Here is a 20,213-nt window from a genome sequence, read left to right on the forward strand (position 1 = left end):
AAAGTGACTAGAATCTAAGTGCAAGTAACTTCTTCTGCCCTACATGTAAATATTATCTTCAGGTTCCAGGATATCTTGACTTTTGCTTTGTCTCTGTGAAAACCTGAAAAAACATTAAACAATAGCTGTGAAATGGCTGATCCTGACTCAGCCTTTAAGTTCCTCTATTATTCCATGTAGAATATTAAAGTCTTCAATATTTACCCTGTTATTTAAGTTCCATTAAGTCAACAAATGTGTGTGTGTGTGTGTGTGTGTGTGTGTGTGTGTCGCTGAAGTTAAAAGCTTGCCTGCTCCAGCCACTGTAAGGAAAATTGATCCATGGGTCCTTTAATAATATTTGTAAAACAACACACCAGATTCCCCCCCCCCAAAAAAAAATCAAAATGGCTTACCAGATATGAAAATCTGGACATGGTAGCATGGTGTACTGTAGGCAGAAAGATTAATAGTTTTGAATGTATACTTTTTATTTCTCTGTTCAAGTTCTGCCTTTCTACTGAGTTGAAATTTTGTGTCACAAAACACAAGTCTTCCCTTATTGCTTTTATGGCATTGTAGACATAGGATAAAATAGGAAATGAAACAACTGAAGCATTGAGATTCATGTGCTTGGACACTATTGGTTTTTTTTCTTAGAACAGTTAAGTAGAAGCCACCTCTCCTTGCCCACATATTTTTCCATTGCCTATTTCCTTTAAAACATACATGTGAATTTGGATTAGCATTATGTGCACACAGTCCACTTAAAATACTTTTTTTTCATTATAGTTTGTTAAGTTAGCTCCCATAGCTGGGTTCACAAACACAGTGTATGAGATCACCCAAAACATTGTACCAAGTCAAAACCAACCCAACCCAACCACATTTATCTATTTACTAATGTGGACTTTTGAATGTTATCTACTGCTTGGGTCACAGGTAGATTACAGCTCTAAAAATATAACAGTCTGCAACCTAAAACCAACCATATTGCAGAGCTGCTAAGTGGACTTCTCAGCAACAGCTCTCTAGAAGAGCATGTTTACTTCCTAAAAGTTAAGGTTCTATATAAGGAAAATTCCCCCTCAATTTTGGGCAGTAAAAACCCAGTTGAAGAATGTTTTGAAATTTTACTGAATCTATGATTCCAGGGTGCCCTCAGCAGAAGATAAAAATTTCCAGTCAAACGATTGTGTTAGTTTACACATATTACATTTTTCTACACATTTTATGCAACTGAAGACATTGGCATATAAATAATAACTCTACTGTTTTCAGTTGAACCTGTTTCACTGAATCCAGTTCTTTATAGCTTTTAGATATCAAATCAAGAATTCCACAATGTCATTTACTCAGCCTGGAGTGGAGACATAAAATTGGTATCAATGTATTGATACCAGCAGTTTCATGTGGGTGTTAAAAGAGAAGTCCTTGCTCTGGGACAGTCCATCAGAACCTCTCCTCTTTTACTAACATCAGTTGGAAGTACCCTTTTATGACGCTGCTACTCTTAGAAACTTTGTCACTTAAGTGTTTGGTTTTTCCAAGGGAAACCTTGCACCCTCCCAATGCAAGAAAAATAATAACTTTGATATGATGATGATGTTCAGATGAGTTTGCAGTTCAAAAATTCATCAGAAATGGATGGTCTAAATTCTCAGGATGCTGGCACAGGAAACCCTATACTATTTCAGACAAATGGTTTTTCAGTCTCTTCTTAAAAACTTCCAGTGTTGGAGCATTCACAACTTTTGAAGGCAAGTTGTTCCACTGATTAATTGTTCTAACAGGAAATTTCTCCTTAGTTCTAGGTTGCTTCTCTCCTTGATTAGTTTCCAATCTATGTTTCTTCTTTACTCTTGTGGAATCCACGTGGTGCTATTTGTGGCCCAGCTTGCTCAAGACATCCAAGAGACCTAAAGTAATGAGACTCATTGTGGGGCAAAGTAAGAAAACGTCCAGAATTGGTGTTGCAGCTGCAGCACTTCTGGCTGTAACACACTGACTGTATCTTTCAAAGTCAACTTCTCTGATAGCACAGATGTGATCTGTCTGGCAGCTGTCATCGCAGAATGTGTTATCGTACTGAACTGAATTATATCGGTAGTACTTCTGAAGCTGGCCTTCATCTTTCATAAGCTTCTCCAGAAGCAGATGCATGGAGTGAACAGAACCATCCAGGATCTGGTATGCTTCTGTCAGGCTATATTCTTTCTTCCACTCTGGAGTACCCATGTTAGCATGGGTGAGGTTTAAATAGTAAGTTACTATATCCTAAAAAAGGAACAGAAAACATTTGGAAGAAATACTAAGAAATCTATATTAAAACTGATCAGAGCGAGCTACAGGTTTGGGCTGCAGAAATTCAGACAACTATGCAATAGCAAAAAAATACAGAGAACCCAACTCTTTGGTCCCATCTACTGGATATTTAGATTTTTGCAGCCTGATGTGTAACCTTGATGAAGATATTGTAGGTGAAAAACAGGCGGAACGGGGGCAGAGTTAAACACATCATCAGCTTAGAGTCATTGCGTTCCCACAAGTGCTCCAAGTCCAACCCCTCTTGAATTCTTAACTGGAGCTAATTCATACCGAACTTTAGTTGATCAGATTCTTGTGTATAAGCTTGAATAAATCCTCTATGCTACAACCCAACTGGTGGTCCTGATTCTTTGCACCTGACAGATAGCCATTATATTTCCTTTGCCCTCTTGTTAAGGCAGCTGAAAAGGAGATTCAAGCCACTCTCCACCTTTCTTCATTTGATTTTCCTGTGCTGCAGCAACCAGGACATGACTGGGTTCTCCATGGCAGGATACTCAGTCAGCCAAGTAAACTAAAATTGCATTTCAGGATTTTTTGAATCAGGCCCTAATCCTTCTGATGATCAGCAGGATCCTCGTGACTATTGCTCGGCTCTCTAGTCTACAGCGTCTCCCCTGTCCTTTCCCAAGGCTGTCAATATGAATAGGACTCAAGTGAGTCACAGTAGACCACCTCAATAGAGATCAGCTAGAAATTTCTAGTGGGCAAAATAATTTGCCCTCAGTGGCTACACGGATCACCTCTGGGTCAAGCGCCCTAATTCATGGAGACAAATATAAATGGAATTCTCTTTCTACCTTCACGAGCAGAGTCTCACGGTCATATTTAAAAACACGGATCCCAGGGTTGTTGGCTCCATTCTGCACGCCTGGCAAGGTTGTTTTCCAAGGTGTAACTGCTGGAGCTAAAAATATGACACTGATCGGGGAATCTAAAAGAGAAAACACACACACACACATTTAATTTTGAGGACAGATTGTTGTTGTCAGTTCCATGCCAGACCATAACAGGATATAATCCATGATGGAGCAAGGAGTGATATGCAGACTGGAATAGTGGCATTCAAGTCCCAATAATGTATCAATTGACAGGTAAGACAAGGAACTGCCTTTGGCAATGCAAAACTTGCATTCACTTTTGGGGCACCCTCTCTCTCTTAAATGGGTAGGGATTGGAAAATAACACAGCCATTCAATTATGGCCCTCCTTTTGTGAAATATACTAATTGCTGGTGGATTCTGGCACAGAGCTCATCCCTGGGCAAATATTATTTCATTTCTCTAGGCTTTTTTTGGCCGCTAATGTAAGGTAACTGGAATTTTTGTCGAATAACAAAATAACAGAGTTGGAAGGGACCTTGGAGGTCTTCTAGTCCAACCCCATGCGCAAACAGGAGACCCCATACCATTTCAGACTCTCCAGTCTCTTTTTTTTAAAGAGACTTTTTTAAAAACTATATTTCTAAACTGAATGACATTTTTGTCCAGTTGTCAGGTTCTGTAAGACACATGACATCTTTAGTCAGTTGCCACGTTTTCAGCAGGATCCAGTCCTGATAGTTGCTTTCCTGTAAAGTACGTTTGCCCCACAACCCTGTTGCTCTACAGACTGGAATACCTTCAGAGAATTCCAGAGGACGTACCTGTGTTATCATAGAACATTCTAAAGCTATCTGTATGGTGATGCCCAAAAAATTGTGCTGCAATTACAGCATGATGTTTCTGAATGATTTCTGTATATCTTTGGTTGAAGTGTTTACGGAACCAGGGTTTGCCTCGTTTCTTTTCAAAGACACCAGGAGGAACATGCCCAATAATATAGACCTGGGATAGATCAGACAAGGGATAGTTAAGGTGGGGGGGGGGAATGACACACTAAAGACCGGGATACAGTTTCCTAGCCTTCCCCTCCCAGGATCATCAGCTAGCCTGATCAATGCTTTGGAGGGGGTGGCCAAACCCAGAGCTAGCTCCAAATTTCTGCTTTTCCCAATATCCTCTCTCAAGCTATGTTCTCTCATCCTATATAGACCTGGAACTCCCGTTATAGAAATTTTAAGTGATTAATCTACAACTAGTTTGGTTCAATCTGAATAGGTTTGATACAAACCCTTCTCCTAAACTGCACAAGGAAGTTGGACTTAATAGTTTCCAAGGCCCTTTGCTGATATTACAATCTATGATTCATACTCTCTTTGGCTAGATTCATACATACCACCCTATGTCGTAAAGTGGCTTAATATATTTATAAAATGTTTGTCCAGTTTTCATTATTAGAAATCAAACCATGCTTATGGCTTAGCATGTAATGTAAACCCAACTAATTATAGCTTAAACTATGGTCTGTGACTTAACTACGTATGTATCCTTTGATTCCCTCTTGAAACCACAACATTACTGAAATGTGTTGACATTCCAGAGGTATACCTGTGGTGTCTTGGTGGAGCAGTGGGCTAATGCCTCCTTAAGTAACACCAGCTGCCTGCATTTAGTGCAGGTTCGAGTCCCACCAGGCTCAAGGTTGACTCAGCCTTCCATCCTTCCGAGGTAGGTAAAATGAGGACCCAGATTGTTGGGGGCAATAAGCTGACTTTGTAAAAATGCAGCTTGGGGGAGGGGGCGAAAGCCCTAATAAGCAGGCATAGACATAGAATGAAGGCTATTGCTAAGCACATTTGATTTGTGCTTCTTAGATTGTAAGCTGCCCTGAGTCTTTGGAAAAGGGCGGGATATAAATGGGATTTTAAAAAAAATAGCGTCATACTGCTGAATGTATTTTTGCAATTGAGTTGAGACATTATCCTGATTATAATTATCTGTCCCCGAAAGGGTTAGAAGTATTGTTTAAAGCAAGGAAATAAGAGCCGAAAGAAACCTTTTCTCCTGCTTCTGATGCCTTGGTCAACAGAGTTTGCAGCCACTGGAATTGGCCTCCTGGATCCTCCAGACTCATGGACCAATTATTACTTTCATAGTACAGATTGGTGTTGAGGACAATTATTCGCCTCCTTGGTCCAACACCAGGCAGCAACTGACTGTAAAAAGCACCTGCAAAACAGTGAATAGATCAGTTTGGATCAGAAAATGTATGGTAGGTAGCAGCTAAGTTTAGTCAACTGGATTCTTTAAATGGGCTACTAACTCCAGTTCATTTTCTTATAGCCCCTTATATAATAATAATAATAATAATAATAATAATAATAATAATAATAATAATAATAATAATAATAATAATAATAATAATAATAATAATAATAATTTAATTTCTATACCGCCCTTCTCCCGAAGGACTCAGGGCGGTGTACAGGGCAAAATTAATATAGATTCAGAGGAAAGCATTTGTGTGTGTGTGTCAATTGCATTTCAGTACTGTCTCTCAGGGCCAATTGAAAATGCTACAACACAATCTGCCATCACATACCTGTTCTGAACTTCTGTATGGAGGGCTCTTTAAGCCAGGGGCGCCATAGTTCTGCTGTTGCATTGTAGATCTTGTTCTCCTCAGCTGGAAGCTGATTTTTGGGGTGGAAGTCATGGTTGCCCATTGCTGGATAGACCTGAGTATCTGAAGGAAGCAGGAAAGAACACAGCTTGGTAGAGAATAGTATAAGAAAGCAAGCCGATTTGTCCCTGAACACAGTAAAGCTGCCTGTGAAAAAAATGTCCCACAGTAGGGAGAAGCAAACCACACTAAGCCATGTTTTGTCTTAGCCATCCTAGATTGATCTGATGCTAAGCCACAAGCATAAATCTTTAAACACAAATCTGAATGGTGGAGTTGACAAAGAGGTCACATAATGGTTTCCTACGATGCGTGGACTCAAAATTCCTTTTTCAATCAAGCTCTGAAAAGGGGTACCAGAGATGGTATTCCTAGGCACAGAGTAATCACAGTTAGTATAACTTTTATCTGAAACTACATTAATTTACAAAATGTGGACCTAGACAGGAGAATCACCAAACAAGGAGATCAAGCCATAGATTGAAATTAACCAGGAAGGTACTTTAATTTTATCAGATGGTAAATTCATGTAAGGGATGCGGTGGCTCAGTGGGTTAGGACGCTGAGCTTGTCGATCAGAAGGTCGGCAGTTTGGCGGGTCAAATCCCGAGTGCCGCGTAACAGAGTGAGCGCCTGTTACTCGTCCCAGCTTCTGCCAACCTAGCAGTTCGAAAGCACGTAAAAATGCAAGTAGAAAAATAGGGACCACTACGGTGGGAAGGTAACAGCGTTCCGTGCGCCTTTGGCGTCTAGTCATGCCGGCCACATGACCACGGAGAGGTCTTCGGACAAGCGCTGGCTCTTCGGCTTTGAAACGGAGATGAGCACCGGCCCCTAGAGTCGGAAACGACTAGCACGCATGTGCGGGGGAACCTTTACCTTTACCTTTACCTAAATTCATGTACTTATGGAGCTGAACATATGTAAAGCCAAAGCGAAAAGGATTCTGAACCATAGTGAACCTACTCTATATCTCAAGTGTATCTCAACCTTGGCCACTTTAAGATGTGTGGACTTCAACTCCCAGAATTCCTTAACCAGCATGCTGGTTGGAGAACTCTGGGAGTTGAAGTCCACACATCTTAAAAGTGGTTAAGGTTGAGAAACACTGCTATATCTGAAAAATCAAACAACCATATGAACCCATAGCTACGATTTCCTATGCTGTCTGCACCAAGTCACACTATGGAGAATGGGCTACATTTTTCCCCTAAAGAAATATATTGGCATATGTAAATTCTTCCCATTATCCTGAAATAGGAACATATTTCTTGGAGAAACCTGAGAGAAGAGTATATACAATCTTGTCTGTACTTGCTGCTGCTTTCTCAACATATTTCCAGTAAACTTCAAAGACAAATATTCTGTTATTTTCTTGCAAAATCTGAAACCTCTGTGATGGCTAGGATTTTTGAAATTTGCAGCCTCAAAACATTTGGAATAAAGCAGTATGGGAAGGCTATTCTGCTCCTGCTGCTTAGTACTAATTTAGACTATGAGATTCTTCTTTCTAAAAGTGCATGTTACATCTTTTTGGAACCTTATATAATCTTATTTTCAGGACAATGAAGACCATATAAAAGCAAAATACATATGATTTAATTAAATTAATCAGGAATATGGAATTGGCTAGTAAACAATCATTATGTTTCTGTTGCACATAATACATGAAAACCAGATGGGATAAAAATCATCATCTTCATTACTGTAATATTTTTTCATTCAATTTTTCTGTTAAGGTGATATCCAACATATTTGTACCCCAATGGAAATATTCAAATTCTTCTCAGTTTTCTAAGATTGTGCTAATAACCTAATCTAAACATCTGGCTGTGCAACCAACCATAATAATGGCAATTTAATAAAAACTTTGCACCAGAACACTTGAAGAACTTCACAAAAACATCACATGTGTACCCTTTTGTCTATGTCTTCTTTCCAGTACATAGGTCTTATATTAAATGTATCATGTTAACTTTTATACAAAATGTAAAATGCTGCATTTTGTTGTGGTCTTTCACAGGACTTAGCTTGTTATTGCCCACTTATTCTACTATTTTATACCTGGAAAGACTTGTCTGATTAGGTTAGTCAGCTTTTTTATTATTTCCAACACTGTTTCATCTCCCAGCTTTTCATCTGGCACATGAGGAGTATCATCTCTAGAAAACAGCAAAAACACATTCCAGTAAACCCCACAGATACTAAGCATAAACCTAGATAAGCTACATATAAGAATAAAATAAGTACATATCCCAGGTCTCAACTATGATTGAAATTAGCCTAAGGAGACAAAAGGGATAGAAATCTACAAAGACATACAGTAGATGTAGGTATTCCAATCCATTATCTCTGTTTTATTCTCAACCTCATTTAAAAAATGTCTTCCATCACAGGTAACATGCAACTATGGGTGGCATATAAATTTAATAAATAGACAAGCTATCTCTCTTGAATGAACATATTCACATATTTGCACGGGAATCCTGAATGGTTATTATATTCAAGTAAATTATTAAGAGAATGAATGAACAGCCATTCTTGAATGGTTAGGCAGCTAAGGGGTTAAATAAAAGTTTGTTTTGTTGTTTACTATATGGCATAGGACTCATGCTATTTTTTTTTACCCAGTCCAAAGAATAAAGTCTGGATCAGGAAGAATCTTCTTCATGGCATAAATAGAAGAGTTGATAAGAATCCAGGGAGAGTCACACAAGTAATCACCCCAGGTTCCTGCACTGATCACTGGCTGAGTGCCAGCAGATGGACACACCTTCAAGGGATCGGAGGACTTTTGATACTCTGGGTCAAGATGAAGGTCTGAGATATGCCAGAAGGAACCTGCGTCAGCAGACAGAAAATTCACAATAAAATGGTTCAATATTTGTTTCAGTTTTTGTATTCCCCAGAACCAATGTTCCTTATTGCAGACAGCAAAATGTCTAGGACTGTTCCCATGTAATTGCAAGCTTGTCCCAGCTTGTCAAGCCCACTCTGCAAAATTATTCATCCTCTTGTCTTGAACTAACTTTTTTCTCTTGGATTTTGAGTGGTGTGCCTGAGCCGCCCTCCAAAAATTAAGTAGCACCATAAGTCAAGGAATGGATGGGGCAAGGACGACCCTCAGCTTGACTTGATTTACAGTATGTGTGGCTCAAATGAGTTCAATGGACCGAGTTAATTATAAACACAGATCAGTCCCTTAAAATGAAGACACATGTCCAAACGGAGTCTCTTCATGCCAAATATAAAACATGAAACAAATAGTAAAGATTAGCGTTTGCAACTAAATCTTTAAAAGGCTGTTTTGCCAACTGAGTGGCAGTTGCAACAGCGCAGAACTTAAGCCGGCTTCTCTTCATCTGATCTGCCAGAAGAAAGGATACAGCTAAAAGCAAATCGATTAAACAATGAATACGATTACTTCTGTGTAATCTTCTTCTGTCCTATTAAAACAACAATTTAGTGGCAACTTCTGAAGAAGCTCCTAGGGTGGTGCCCATATCCTGTTCTAGTGTTGCCTCCTAAAACTTATCATCGAATTGCCATTCTTTAAACAGACAACTTTCTCAATAAAAAAAACCTGGAAAATACCTGAAGTGGCCATTACATTTCTGCAATGCATCAACAGCAATAGAATCTTCCAAAAGTCCATTTTGGTTTCGTGGCCAACAAGCACCGAAGATCTGCTTTCTCTTCTGGAGGTGCAGCTGTGGCAATCCGTCAGCCTTTTTACTCTCCTCCCCTATGTTCTTTGACTCACGGCTTACTAGAGGAACCGACTTAGCATCAAAACTTGGCATCTCTTCCAGCTTAGCAGAATCCTTAGAAAATATTTCAGCAGTATATTATTTGAAGGGAAAATGTAGCTGAGGTTTTGGGTGTTGTCAAGCTTTATATTATAGTATTTACAAGCCTTCAATCTGTTACTAAGCTCTTTGTCATTTGACAAACTCTTTGCTGACGTAGCAGGATGGAAAAGTTGATTTTCTGGCAGAGAAGCTTTGGTAGTTGGGGAGAGGTAGGTGAATGTTTAGGTTCTCTGCCACAAACTACGTCAAGTAGCCCAAACTGATCTAACTTGTTTAGAAGAAAATCTCTCTTTTGGCTGCTGGATCAAAACAAGACTTCTAGAGTGCTACAATTCTGTTATTCCACCCTGAATCATTTTAAAATAAAGGTGCTACAAACACCAGTAATACATATTGATTTTGCTTGCTTGTTTGTTTATTTTGAACATACCTAATACTCCTTCCTCCTTCTATTTTCCCCACAATTATGTAGATTTGAGGCAGACATGTTGCTGCTCAAATTAAATCCATGAAATTTTACTTTTGAAATTTATATAGCCCCTTCAAAATTTGAGTTGGGCAATGAACAGATCAATTCAGGAGTTCACGGTTGGCCTGTAGTCCATCACATCTGGAGGAAACCAGGTTGGGAGGTGATTTCTAAGTCTTGTTCAATTGTTTACTTGTTTATCCAAAATCTTCCCTAAAGTGCCGTTTGCAACTGACTTTCTGAAATGTAAAACTTGGTTGCATTTTTTTCTGGCTTTTTCCAGGGCATGGCTTGCAGCTGTCCACTTATCCTGGTACATTTGTATCTTTATTTCAACAAAAAGATCAGTGCAGGAACTGAAAGGAATAAAGTACTAATTCAGAAATTTCTAATGAGCCTAAAGGTTGAAGCAGAAGCCAACTGAAGATCAGAAATAATATATATCTTATCTAAGTATTGACAGGTACAAATGTGAAAAGCAGAAGTTACAAATTGCAATAGGAAATATCAAAACAACTATAGGAGACGACTGTGCTAACAGAAAATTAGATGGTGAAAGATAGGATATGGACAAAGGGGCTTCCTGGAACACGGGAAGGACAGTGGTTTTAGGTGGTCTGGATAGTTTATTGGATGATTAGGAAAGGGGCGTTGAGTGTGATAGGGAGGGGGGAATCTGCGTCGGGGATAGGATATAAAAATGTGTCAAACAGCTCTATAAGTTGTGGCTGAACTCCTGTGTGTGTTTCAGTCCACCAAGCCTTTGCAAACGCTTTATTTTGAATAAAACTTTGTTGCTGGAATTCCAAGTGAGTTTGTTTGTTTTGGGATCTTGAGCCACATTCCAAACACAACTGACTTTCTGAAATGTAAGATTTGGTTGTATCTTTTTTTGGCTTTTTCCAGGACATGGCTTGCAGCTGTCCACTTATCCTGGCACATCTGTATCTTTATTTCAACAAAAAGATCAGTGCAGGAATGCTTCAGAGGCCTTACTGACAGGGAAAAGATGCAGTTCTAATCCTCACATCTGGAAAAATAGCTAAGGGGTATATTTAAAAAAACAGGTCTAAAATAGATGTTTTGTGCTGAAACCTTTTCAGACCTTTGAAACACTGAAGTAAAAAGAAAAGTGTCTGGAAAGTTGGGAAGGATCAGCAGAAGTTTCTACAAATTCGTGTAGATGTATGGCAGTTCCTCTTTTTTTTGTAGAAAATAAAATTGAGGCATTCCCCTATTTTATATTTAAAAAACGTGTTTCATTAATCACAGGTTTCAGCCAGTGAGCTTCACAATAGAATAGACCTTCATATCCTCATGGTAAATAAACAAAATAACGCAGAGCTTATCTGACTCTAAAAAGGGATAAAACCTTCAATTAATGAAGGTTCGTTAATGAAAGTAAAAGTGCGGTTCTGCAGATACTTTCGCTTTTCGAAAAAGGTATGGCCAAATGCCAGGGAAATTGATAGCCACGACAGAAGGGTATGTTTCCCAGTAATAAAAACAAAATTTCCCAAATAAAATCTGAATGCCAATACAGTCTTACAGAAACTTCAGCTTCTTTCCTATTTTAAGGAAATAGCCCATCCTTCCCTATCTGACCTGGCTGGGGGGGGGATACAAAGAGCTGAAGAAACTACACATCCGTAAAGAAATCGGGTTAGTTAAAGCCGAAGTAGTTCACTAAGTCCCCCACCCCCCCCACCCCCCCGAAATACAGTTCTCAGAATATCAAATCTTTTGTGTACTTGCTGAGAATTCTGGGAATTGTAGTTGCGGAACCACAGTATTTTTGCATACGCCACTCTACCCTCTCTCTCTCTCTCTCTCTCTCTTTCGGCCGGCTTTTCCGCCCCTCTCCAGACCCGCTCCTTAAAGGTCCCGCCCCTTTCAGTTTCCCCATCAATCGATTGGTTGGGAGAAAAAGAGGAGGTGGGAAAAGCGAGTGGTAGTGACAATAGGTGGCCTATCCCGAGCGCCCGTGCTTGCGCGCGTGTGGGGAAAAAACGCGCCAGGGCGAAAGCGAGCTGTTCGTGCGTGGGGGGAGGAGAGCCGGAGCTCGGCGCGGAGTCTTTCCAGGCGTGGCGCCTCCAGTTTCTGCAGCATGTGGTCTGGTCACGGTGAGGGCGGATGGCGGGGTCTTGTGTGCGGGAATTCGGAAGGCCTTCCCCTCTTTGGAGGCAGTGTGGGAGCAACTCCCATCACCCACAGCCTGTGCGGCTGTGCCTCATGGGAGCTGTACTCTTTTATCTTTTTTTCTTCTTTCGTTTGTCGCCATGATTACATTAACCACGATGACATTTATTTATTCGTTGTATGTTGCCGCCCATCTCGTATCTGTGATCCTAGATGGCTTACAGTAAAATAAATAAATAAATAAAAATATGCATAAAATAAATCTAATGCCTCCGGGCATTACTATATCATTGTGTAAATGATGAGATTAAGTAATAGGGTCATATGTGGCAGAAATACCCAAGCTGTCTCAATTTTCTTCCCCCGCAGGCTGTCATGACTCTCGTGATGTTTTTAGTTTTGGTTTTATTTTAATATGTAATGAAGAAAAAAGTAACATAGAATGTATTTCTGTGCACTTTTGCTGCTTTGGATAAAAAAATCAGAGACTTAAAAATGCAAAGAAAAATGTTTTTTCATTTTTTTTAAAAAAATATTTTTCCAGGAGGTTATGACAGCAGTTATGGCAATATTAACAATACACAATCACCTGGAGGATTTGCATCGCCTTCTGCAACCCAAGGCGAAAGAAAATCAGTATGTACTTCTTTATATCCAGTTTATTTTCTGAAAAAGTGACAGTAAAAGAACTATAGTGTAAAAATTTCATCTTTGCAGAGGTCAAGATCACAGAACATTGTTCCCTGTACAGTATCACAGCTATTTTCAGCTGAACAAGTGGATGATGTTTTCAGGGTCCGTGAAGTTGAACTTTCACAGGTAATTTTCAAAACTGCCTTTAGTATGTTTACATTTTATTATAGATTTATCATATTTATTCAGTTTGTATAACCGCCCATCACAAAAAATGACTCTGGGTGGCAAACAGTATTGAAATAAATTTAAAAAATAGTTCCATTCATGCATACAAAAATTAAAATACACAGCAGCTGAGAAGATATCCCCGCAGAGCCGGGAGTTAGGATCCTCCATGCACTTGGGGGTCCCAGGCCTGGGCAAAGAACCCATGAAAGGCCAGTAGGGTCTAATCTCCAGAAGAAGAATATTCCATAGGGTGAGTGCTGTGGTAGAAAAGGTACACTTCCTGGGCCCCGTCAATCTGCATTTCTTGTCCACAGGGATCTGGAACTTGCCCATCCTGTCAGACCCAGATAGGATGAGTAGAAACAATCAGGGAAAGACAGTCCCTAAAGTAACCTGTTCCCAGGCCATGAAACACTTTAAAGGTGACAGGCAGCACCTTGAATTGCATCACAAGCACAACCGCAGCTGTCACAGCTCACAAAATAGTGGTGTTACATGCACTGAACAACTGGCACCATTTACTATCCACGTAGCCACATTGCATATCATTTGAAGCTTCCGAACATTGTTCCAGATTTTAGTTCTGCCAAGACTCCTATACAAAGGTTTTATTTAAATCTTTCCTCTCTGGCATGAAAAATTTTCCTTTGATTGTGCCAGATCACGATCCATGAACATTTGTGTGGTTAATTAAATACAAGGATTAGCAGGAAGAGGCATCTTAAAATCTATTTATTGAGATTTGCTTCTGTTTCATCATACAGGTTATTATTGTGGGCATAATCAGGCACGCTGAAAAAGCTCCAACAAATATTCTCTACAAAGTGGATGACATGACTGCAGCCCCAATGGATGTGAGGCAGTGGGTCGACACTGATGTAAATATCACGTAGGCATCAATAGACGTGAAAAGAGATAGTATAATGTGGCAGCTATAGAACGGAGGAAGCTCATGTTCAAATCCACACTTATTTTAGAATAATAAAATAAAAGGGAGAGCCACAAATGTGACTTTGACTTATTTGGGAGGAACATGGATTCTAAATGTAATACGTTTATTATAGAGTTTGCAATTTGCTTTCACTTAGCTTTGGTAATACATTGGGGTAAAGTAAGATATGGGACGCGGTGGCTCAGTGGGTTAGGACGCTGAGCTTGTCGATCAGAAGATCCGCAGTTTGGCGGGTCAAATCCCGAGTGCTGCGTAACAGAGTGAGCGCCTGTTCCTCGTCCCAGCTTCTGCCAACCTAGCAGTTCGAAAGCATGTAAAAATGCAAGTAGAAAAATAGGGACCACTCCGGTGGGAAGGTAACAGCATTCCGTGCGCCTTTGGTGTGCAGTCATGCCGGTCACATGACCACGGAGACGTCCTCGGACAAGCGCTGGCTCTTCGGCTTTGAAACGGAGATGAGCACCCTCCCCTAGAGTTGAAAACGACTAGCACTCATGTGCGGGGGAACCTTTACCTTTACTTAAAGTAAGATAATGGAATCCTGGAATTCTAGGCTGATTTGCATTACTTTGTAAAACATTGCTGGCAAATGCCAAGAAATCATTGTCTTCTTTTTATTCAAGGAGGAGGGCAGTGAAAATGTGGTTGTTCCACCAGGAACCTACGTGAAAGTAGCTGGTCATCTGCGATCTTTCCAGGTAAGAGCCATGGAATTGAAACATTTGAAAATGAGAATTGCCACATAGTGCTGGATAATTCTGTTTTTAGCAAAAGTACTGAATTAATTTTGAGCTCCCCCAACAAAAGACACTTAAGTGCTGTCTTCTAAAATCCTCTTGTTATATCTGTGAATGTCAGATGAGAAGATAGCAAGTAGGTTTGTGCTTGTGACATGTTTAATTTGACAGACTATTCCTTGACTATTGAGAATCTGTTTCATTTAAGACATTTTTCTTTGATTTCAAGAAAGTAAAAATGTGTTTATAGTCCCATAGGTATGTTACTTTCCTTTTTTTTCACCATTCAAATAAATTAGCTATATCTTAAGCTAAATTATTGCTTATTATTTTAGAACTTAGTTACTAGACAAGTTTTCTTTCTGTCATTTTGGAAATATTGCAGTTGTTTGCCTCAGAAGGAAACCAGTTTGGTTTACAGCAGGGGTCTTCAAACGTGGCCCTTTTATGACTTGTGGACTTCAACTCCCAGAATTCTTTAGCCATGCTGGCTGAGGAATTCTGGGAGTTGAAGTCCACAAGTCCTAAAAGGGCCACGTTTGAAGACCCCTGGTTTACAGTATTCAGCCAGCTTCAGTTAATGCAAACCAAAGCTTGGTAGGTTATGTGAGCCAGAGCACAATATAGCTATAGAAAAATACAATGTATTAAAAAATAATTACAAACAGTAGTAAATTGGACTCATAAGTTCCTAAGCATGAGAATAGGAAAGAACTTAAGTAAGCATGGGTAAAATCAAAAGTGTTTTTAGAACTAAACGAATAATGTCTTAAAGAAAAGACATTGGTCACCTCTGAAAAGTTCAGTTAGCATTCTAAGGTAAGTATTATACAGGAATTTATTGATTTACATTGTGAAAATAAAATGATTTTGCTTTCTTAGATTATAATGTTAATAAACTTAATAATCAGGTCTCTTTTCCTAAAAAAAACCTGTTGGGAGAACTAAGAAATTACTTTGTTCCCAGGTAATTTTGTGAAACTTGTTAGAATGAGCATCATTGGCTGTTAGAAAAATTAACATTGCTATGGGGACAGCAGAAAATTTTTAAAGGTAGATACAGTATGTCAAATTCATTAAAACTATTATTGAAGATGACAAAAATGTATAAAGTATTCTTGCAATACTTTATTACTTTGAATCCTTAAAGAACAGAAACTTAAAAGGCAAACCTAATTTTTTAGAAGAGTCTAAAAGGAGTGAATATTTAATAAGACCATGCACACTATTAAAAAAATATTCGTAGCCTTTGTTTTTTTTTTAATACACATTGAATTTGCTGGTATATTTATATGAAAAGTCTTGTTTTTCCCTGTAATGTGAATATTTGGAACTTATTTTGAAAAGTATATCTCTTGACTGCCATTGGCCAAAAATGTTTAATGTTCCTTTAAAATTCCAGAACAAAAAGAGCCTGGTTGCATTCAAGATTATGCCCCTGGAAGATATGAATGAATTTACTACACATCTGCTTGAAGTTGTCAACGCACACATGATCCTCAGAAAAAGTAACATGGTATGGGAGGAAGCAAAACACTCTAATTCAGCCTTTCCTGGCCTAGTCACATTTGCCTAGGCAAACTGACTTGCCATCCTAGAAGAAGCAGTCTTAATATATTGAGATGGTTCCAGGTGATGGAAGGGGGCAAACTGATAGAAAGTTGTAGAGAGCTTTAACAAATGGCATTGTTTCAGGTGGCTAGAGCCCAATTTCTATTTTACACATGCAGAAATATACATAATGACCATAACTGGCCATTGTTTTTTTCCCCTTGACTTTTAGCCCCAATCTTCAAAGACACCTCAGTCCTTTGGTGTATTTGAGACGAGCAGTATGTCAAATGCCGGAGGAAATGATTCCTTGACAATGCATGGTCTTACACCGCACCAGAGTCAGGTATGTCAGTTACCAGGTCACAAATGAAGGCAAATGTACGTGTCCCAGGATAATGTTGCAAAATTGAACCTGAGTTGGTCACCAGGACCAGAGGTTTATTCTTCTGAGCTTTTGGACTCGTGCTGGAGCCCATCTTCAGAGAACTTCTCTCTACTGGAATAAGTGTTTTGAGCTATTCTGTGAGTCGTGTTTATGTAGCATCTTCCTATTGATTGGTACATTGATGGCTGGTGATTGGCTATTGTTTCCTTGTGCTGCCAAACTCTCTGCTCCTAAGTACCTGATAAGCTGGTGGTAAATCAACACTCCTGCTGACTGATGAGGGGTCCATTTCCCACGCTTTAATCATTTCCCTGGCTATCTTTGTACTTGCACGGCCAACAATCTTAGTACCTGCAAAATTAAATGTGTGCCCTTGTTTATTGCAAGGTGAGCCTACCAATGAGTTCGGGTCTCCTCATTGGACCGCTCAGTTGTGTTCTTGCAATCTGGTGGTTAGCTTCCTCCAGTTACCAGGCCAATTTTGAGCATGGCAGCAAAAGTAAAACTCCATACATCTGAAGAAAGACTGTTCATTTTTATGTCACTGCATGTTTCCGCTCTAGAAGGTTGAAAACAGAAACTTGTGTATTGATGTAACACTGCTGTTGTATAGCTCTAATAAGGCTTTTTTGTTGTTAAAAACACATTAGATCTATTCTGTATTTGCCTTTGAATAACTGTGTGAACTCTTGCTTTTTGAAGGTTCTGAATTTGATTAAAAGCTGCATGACAACTGAAGGAATAAGTCTTCATGATCTGAAATCTCAGTTGCATAATATTAATCTACAAACGCTCAAGTACGTAACAGAATGGGAAATTAGGCTTTTGACATACTGGGCTGTTGGGTGTTCCTATACCAAAAGGCATATTGATTCCTTTCAAACCTGATATCTACACCTGTAGTAGTGTCCAAAACAAAATTAGGATAAGGTTTATTTTTCCTAGTGTATAAGGATAAGGATAATGTACACTAAGCAATTTATTTAATGTTTGGTTCTTTCAAAGCACTTTTCAGCATCATATTCTCTCTTGGTAATCTATGTTTTGTTAATACTGTACACAAAAGAAAATGCCAGGTCATCCAAGGCGTTTCTAGAGATTTTTCTTATTATCTGACAGGAGCTAAATTTGGTGTGGGATTATGTAAGATCAAGAAGTTGCCCTAAAATGTTACCAATAGCTGTTTTTCCCCTCAGACTGTTCGCTTCTTTCTAAGCTGCTTTGTAATAATATTTTGGGAATAATAATTTCTTACATGCATGCTTTGTGTTTTGGTCAGTTTTTAGATTTTGCCAGATTAGATATAAGACAAGGAATTTGTCTTATAATAACTGACTTTATTTTAGATGGTAGCACCTGCTGTGGCAATTTTAACTATATTCTGATTGGGTTTGTATGTTTCACCCTCTTCATGTGATTTTTTTTTCTTGTTATATTGTATATAAGATGTATATTGCTCTTTGCCCGTGGTCGTGAACCTATGGCATGCGTGCCACAAGTGGCACGCAGAGCCCTCTGTGGGCACACGCGCCGTCGCCCCAGTCCTAGCCCTTCAGCTGGGTTTTATAAAACCTTTTCACTTTAGGCCTCTGCCGCCATGGGCACACACAAAAAAAAGGTTCAATCAATCAATTTCAACTTCTCACAGGAAAAAGATCTCGCAAAGTTGGAATTGATTGAACATTTTAGTCCCACCCAGTCTGCCGTTACCACTGTAGCCACGCCCACCCAATGGGCCACACCCACCCAATGGGCCACGCCCACCCAGCCCCCGACGATACATAAGTGGGTTTTGGGTTGCAATTTGGGCACTCGGTCTCTAAAAGGTTCACCATCACTGCTCTGTGCTGTTCTTTAGTTATAATAAAGTTTAAATTTTAAATTTTACTGAAGAAATTATTTTTCTCTTCCTTCCATTCAGGAAAGCTGTTGAATTTCTTAGCAGTGAAGGACATATATACTCCACTATTGATGATGAACATTTCAAGTCTACAGATGCTGACTAAGTTCTAACTGTTAAATCATCTGGGTCCAATGTTTTATAAGATCCAAGACTGTTTTCCCTGATTTAAGTCTCAAAGTACTCTTGATGGTGACACATAAGACTGAATGGGAAATGGGCACATGTCTAGAACAGATGCCTCTATCCAGCTGTTTTGTGGAGAGAGGGAATGCCGTGGTTAACTTTTTGTGCCTTTTCTGTCAATGGAATCCTTTAAAAAAGTATTTTTTTACTAATATGGCAGTAGTTTATTTGCAGTAGACATTCAGTCTAGGATCCTTTACATTTCACAGAAACTCTGGAATGTCAAGATGTTTTAACTTTGCTCCAGCTTCTGTCTTCTTCTGGCTGAATATTATACTATGCAATTTTGTACACCGGAACCCCCGTAACTTTGTATAATTACATTATGCAGTCTTGTACAATATTGGGTTTTTGCCTAGCTCAGAAATCATACTTACATAATTATGTAATTTAATTTTGGAATGATTTCTTAAGATTTATTCTTTAACAATTTTAAAATCAGGAGGAGAATTAACACATATCTTGGAATCTGATTTGATTATTCATATAGAAATTTAATAAGTATGTAGAGGGATATAAATGTAGTTTACATACTCAAATTCTGGCTGAGAATGTAAAGATTTTTGAAAGTTAAGAGGAAAATGACATCTAATACATGTAAAAATATAATAAAATCTTGCTGTTCTGAAAATATCCTTGTGATTAGTCTCAAAATATGTTAAAAGAATAATGTAAAGGCTTGGTTAGAATTGCGAGATCAAAATGCCATCTTTTTAGCTCCAGGGATTCAATAAGTTATTAATTTCTTATGGTTATACCTTTCAAAACACATGTTCTCTTTGATTGCTTCTCACTGGTTTAAGTCTTCCTAATTGTCATAAATTGGATAATTTTTTTAAAAAATTAAATTCTATGGTTTTCCAGAACACTATTTCTTAGATTTAAAACCTGCCTTTCCTCCATGAATTCAAATAAGATATTTACCTCTCTCTCCTCTACGCCCCCCCACCATGACCTCAACAACCACCCCATGAGGAAAATTGAACTGAATGGTTCGTCCCAAGTCACCTGGTGAGTTTCCATGAATGAAAGTGTATCTTCCTGTCCTAACTCAACATTTGAACTTTTATTGTGGAATGTGTAGTAAGGAGATGGATTCTGGAGGACGGAGGGTGTGCATTCCAGAGTAAAGAAGCAACATAGTTCGGATGTGACATGTGAGAAGAGGCTGAAGATAGCCCCTCCCTAACAGTTCACAGAATATATGGTAGATGCACATAGACTGGCAAGATTCTGTGTATAGGTGTGGAAACAATAAAATGACTTACTTGGGAATGTGTGTCCACGCGCCATTTTTGGTTTCAGACATGGAAATTATGTAGGACTGTTTACACGTGCATCTCAGTTGTTCAGACCGAGAGCATTGGCAGCTGTGCAAAGTATCTTGGGTTGGCCCAGATTTTA

General features: G+C 39.0%; 2 protein-coding genes across 3 annotated transcripts; one reads left to right on the plus strand and one right to left on the minus strand.

The window, feature by feature from the left end:
* Positions 1-97: 97 nt before the first annotated feature.
* Positions 98-10,997, minus strand: SMPDL3B (sphingomyelin phosphodiesterase acid like 3B). Of its 2 annotated transcripts, XM_081334270.1 has the most exons (8): positions 9,406-10,990; positions 8,439-8,652; positions 7,876-7,973; positions 5,731-5,874; positions 5,185-5,357; positions 3,953-4,133; positions 3,108-3,241; positions 98-2,256 (listed from the first exon to the last, which is right to left on the minus strand). In XM_081334270.1, the coding sequence occupies exons 1-8, from the start codon at positions 9,464-9,466 to the stop codon at positions 1,861-1,863; spliced, it is 1,401 nt and encodes a 466-aa protein (XP_081190396.1). In that variant the 5' UTR covers positions 9,467-10,990; the 3' UTR covers positions 98-1,860. The 2 variants fall into 2 exon arrangements, with proteins under 2 accessions (XP_081190396.1, XP_081190397.1); XM_081334271.1 differs by lacking the exon at positions 8,439-8,652 and having other exon boundaries at positions 9,406-10,997.
* Positions 10,998-12,021: 1,024 nt separating this feature from the next.
* Positions 12,022-20,056, plus strand: RPA2 (replication protein A2). Its single transcript, XM_081334295.1, has 9 exons — positions 12,022-12,215; positions 12,776-12,867; positions 12,949-13,050; positions 13,860-13,973; positions 14,671-14,745; positions 16,187-16,300; positions 16,568-16,681; positions 17,426-17,520; positions 18,645-20,056. The coding sequence occupies exons 1-9, from the start codon at positions 12,200-12,202 to the stop codon at positions 18,727-18,729; spliced, it is 807 nt and encodes a 268-aa protein (XP_081190421.1). The 5' UTR covers positions 12,022-12,199; the 3' UTR covers positions 18,730-20,056.
* The last annotated feature ends 157 nt before the right edge of the window (positions 20,057-20,213 follow it).

The sequence above is a fragment of the Vipera berus genome (genome assembly GCF_964194415.1).
Source record: "Vipera berus genome assembly, chromosome: 9".
NCBI lineage: Eukaryota > Metazoa > Chordata > Lepidosauria > Squamata > Viperidae > Vipera > Vipera berus.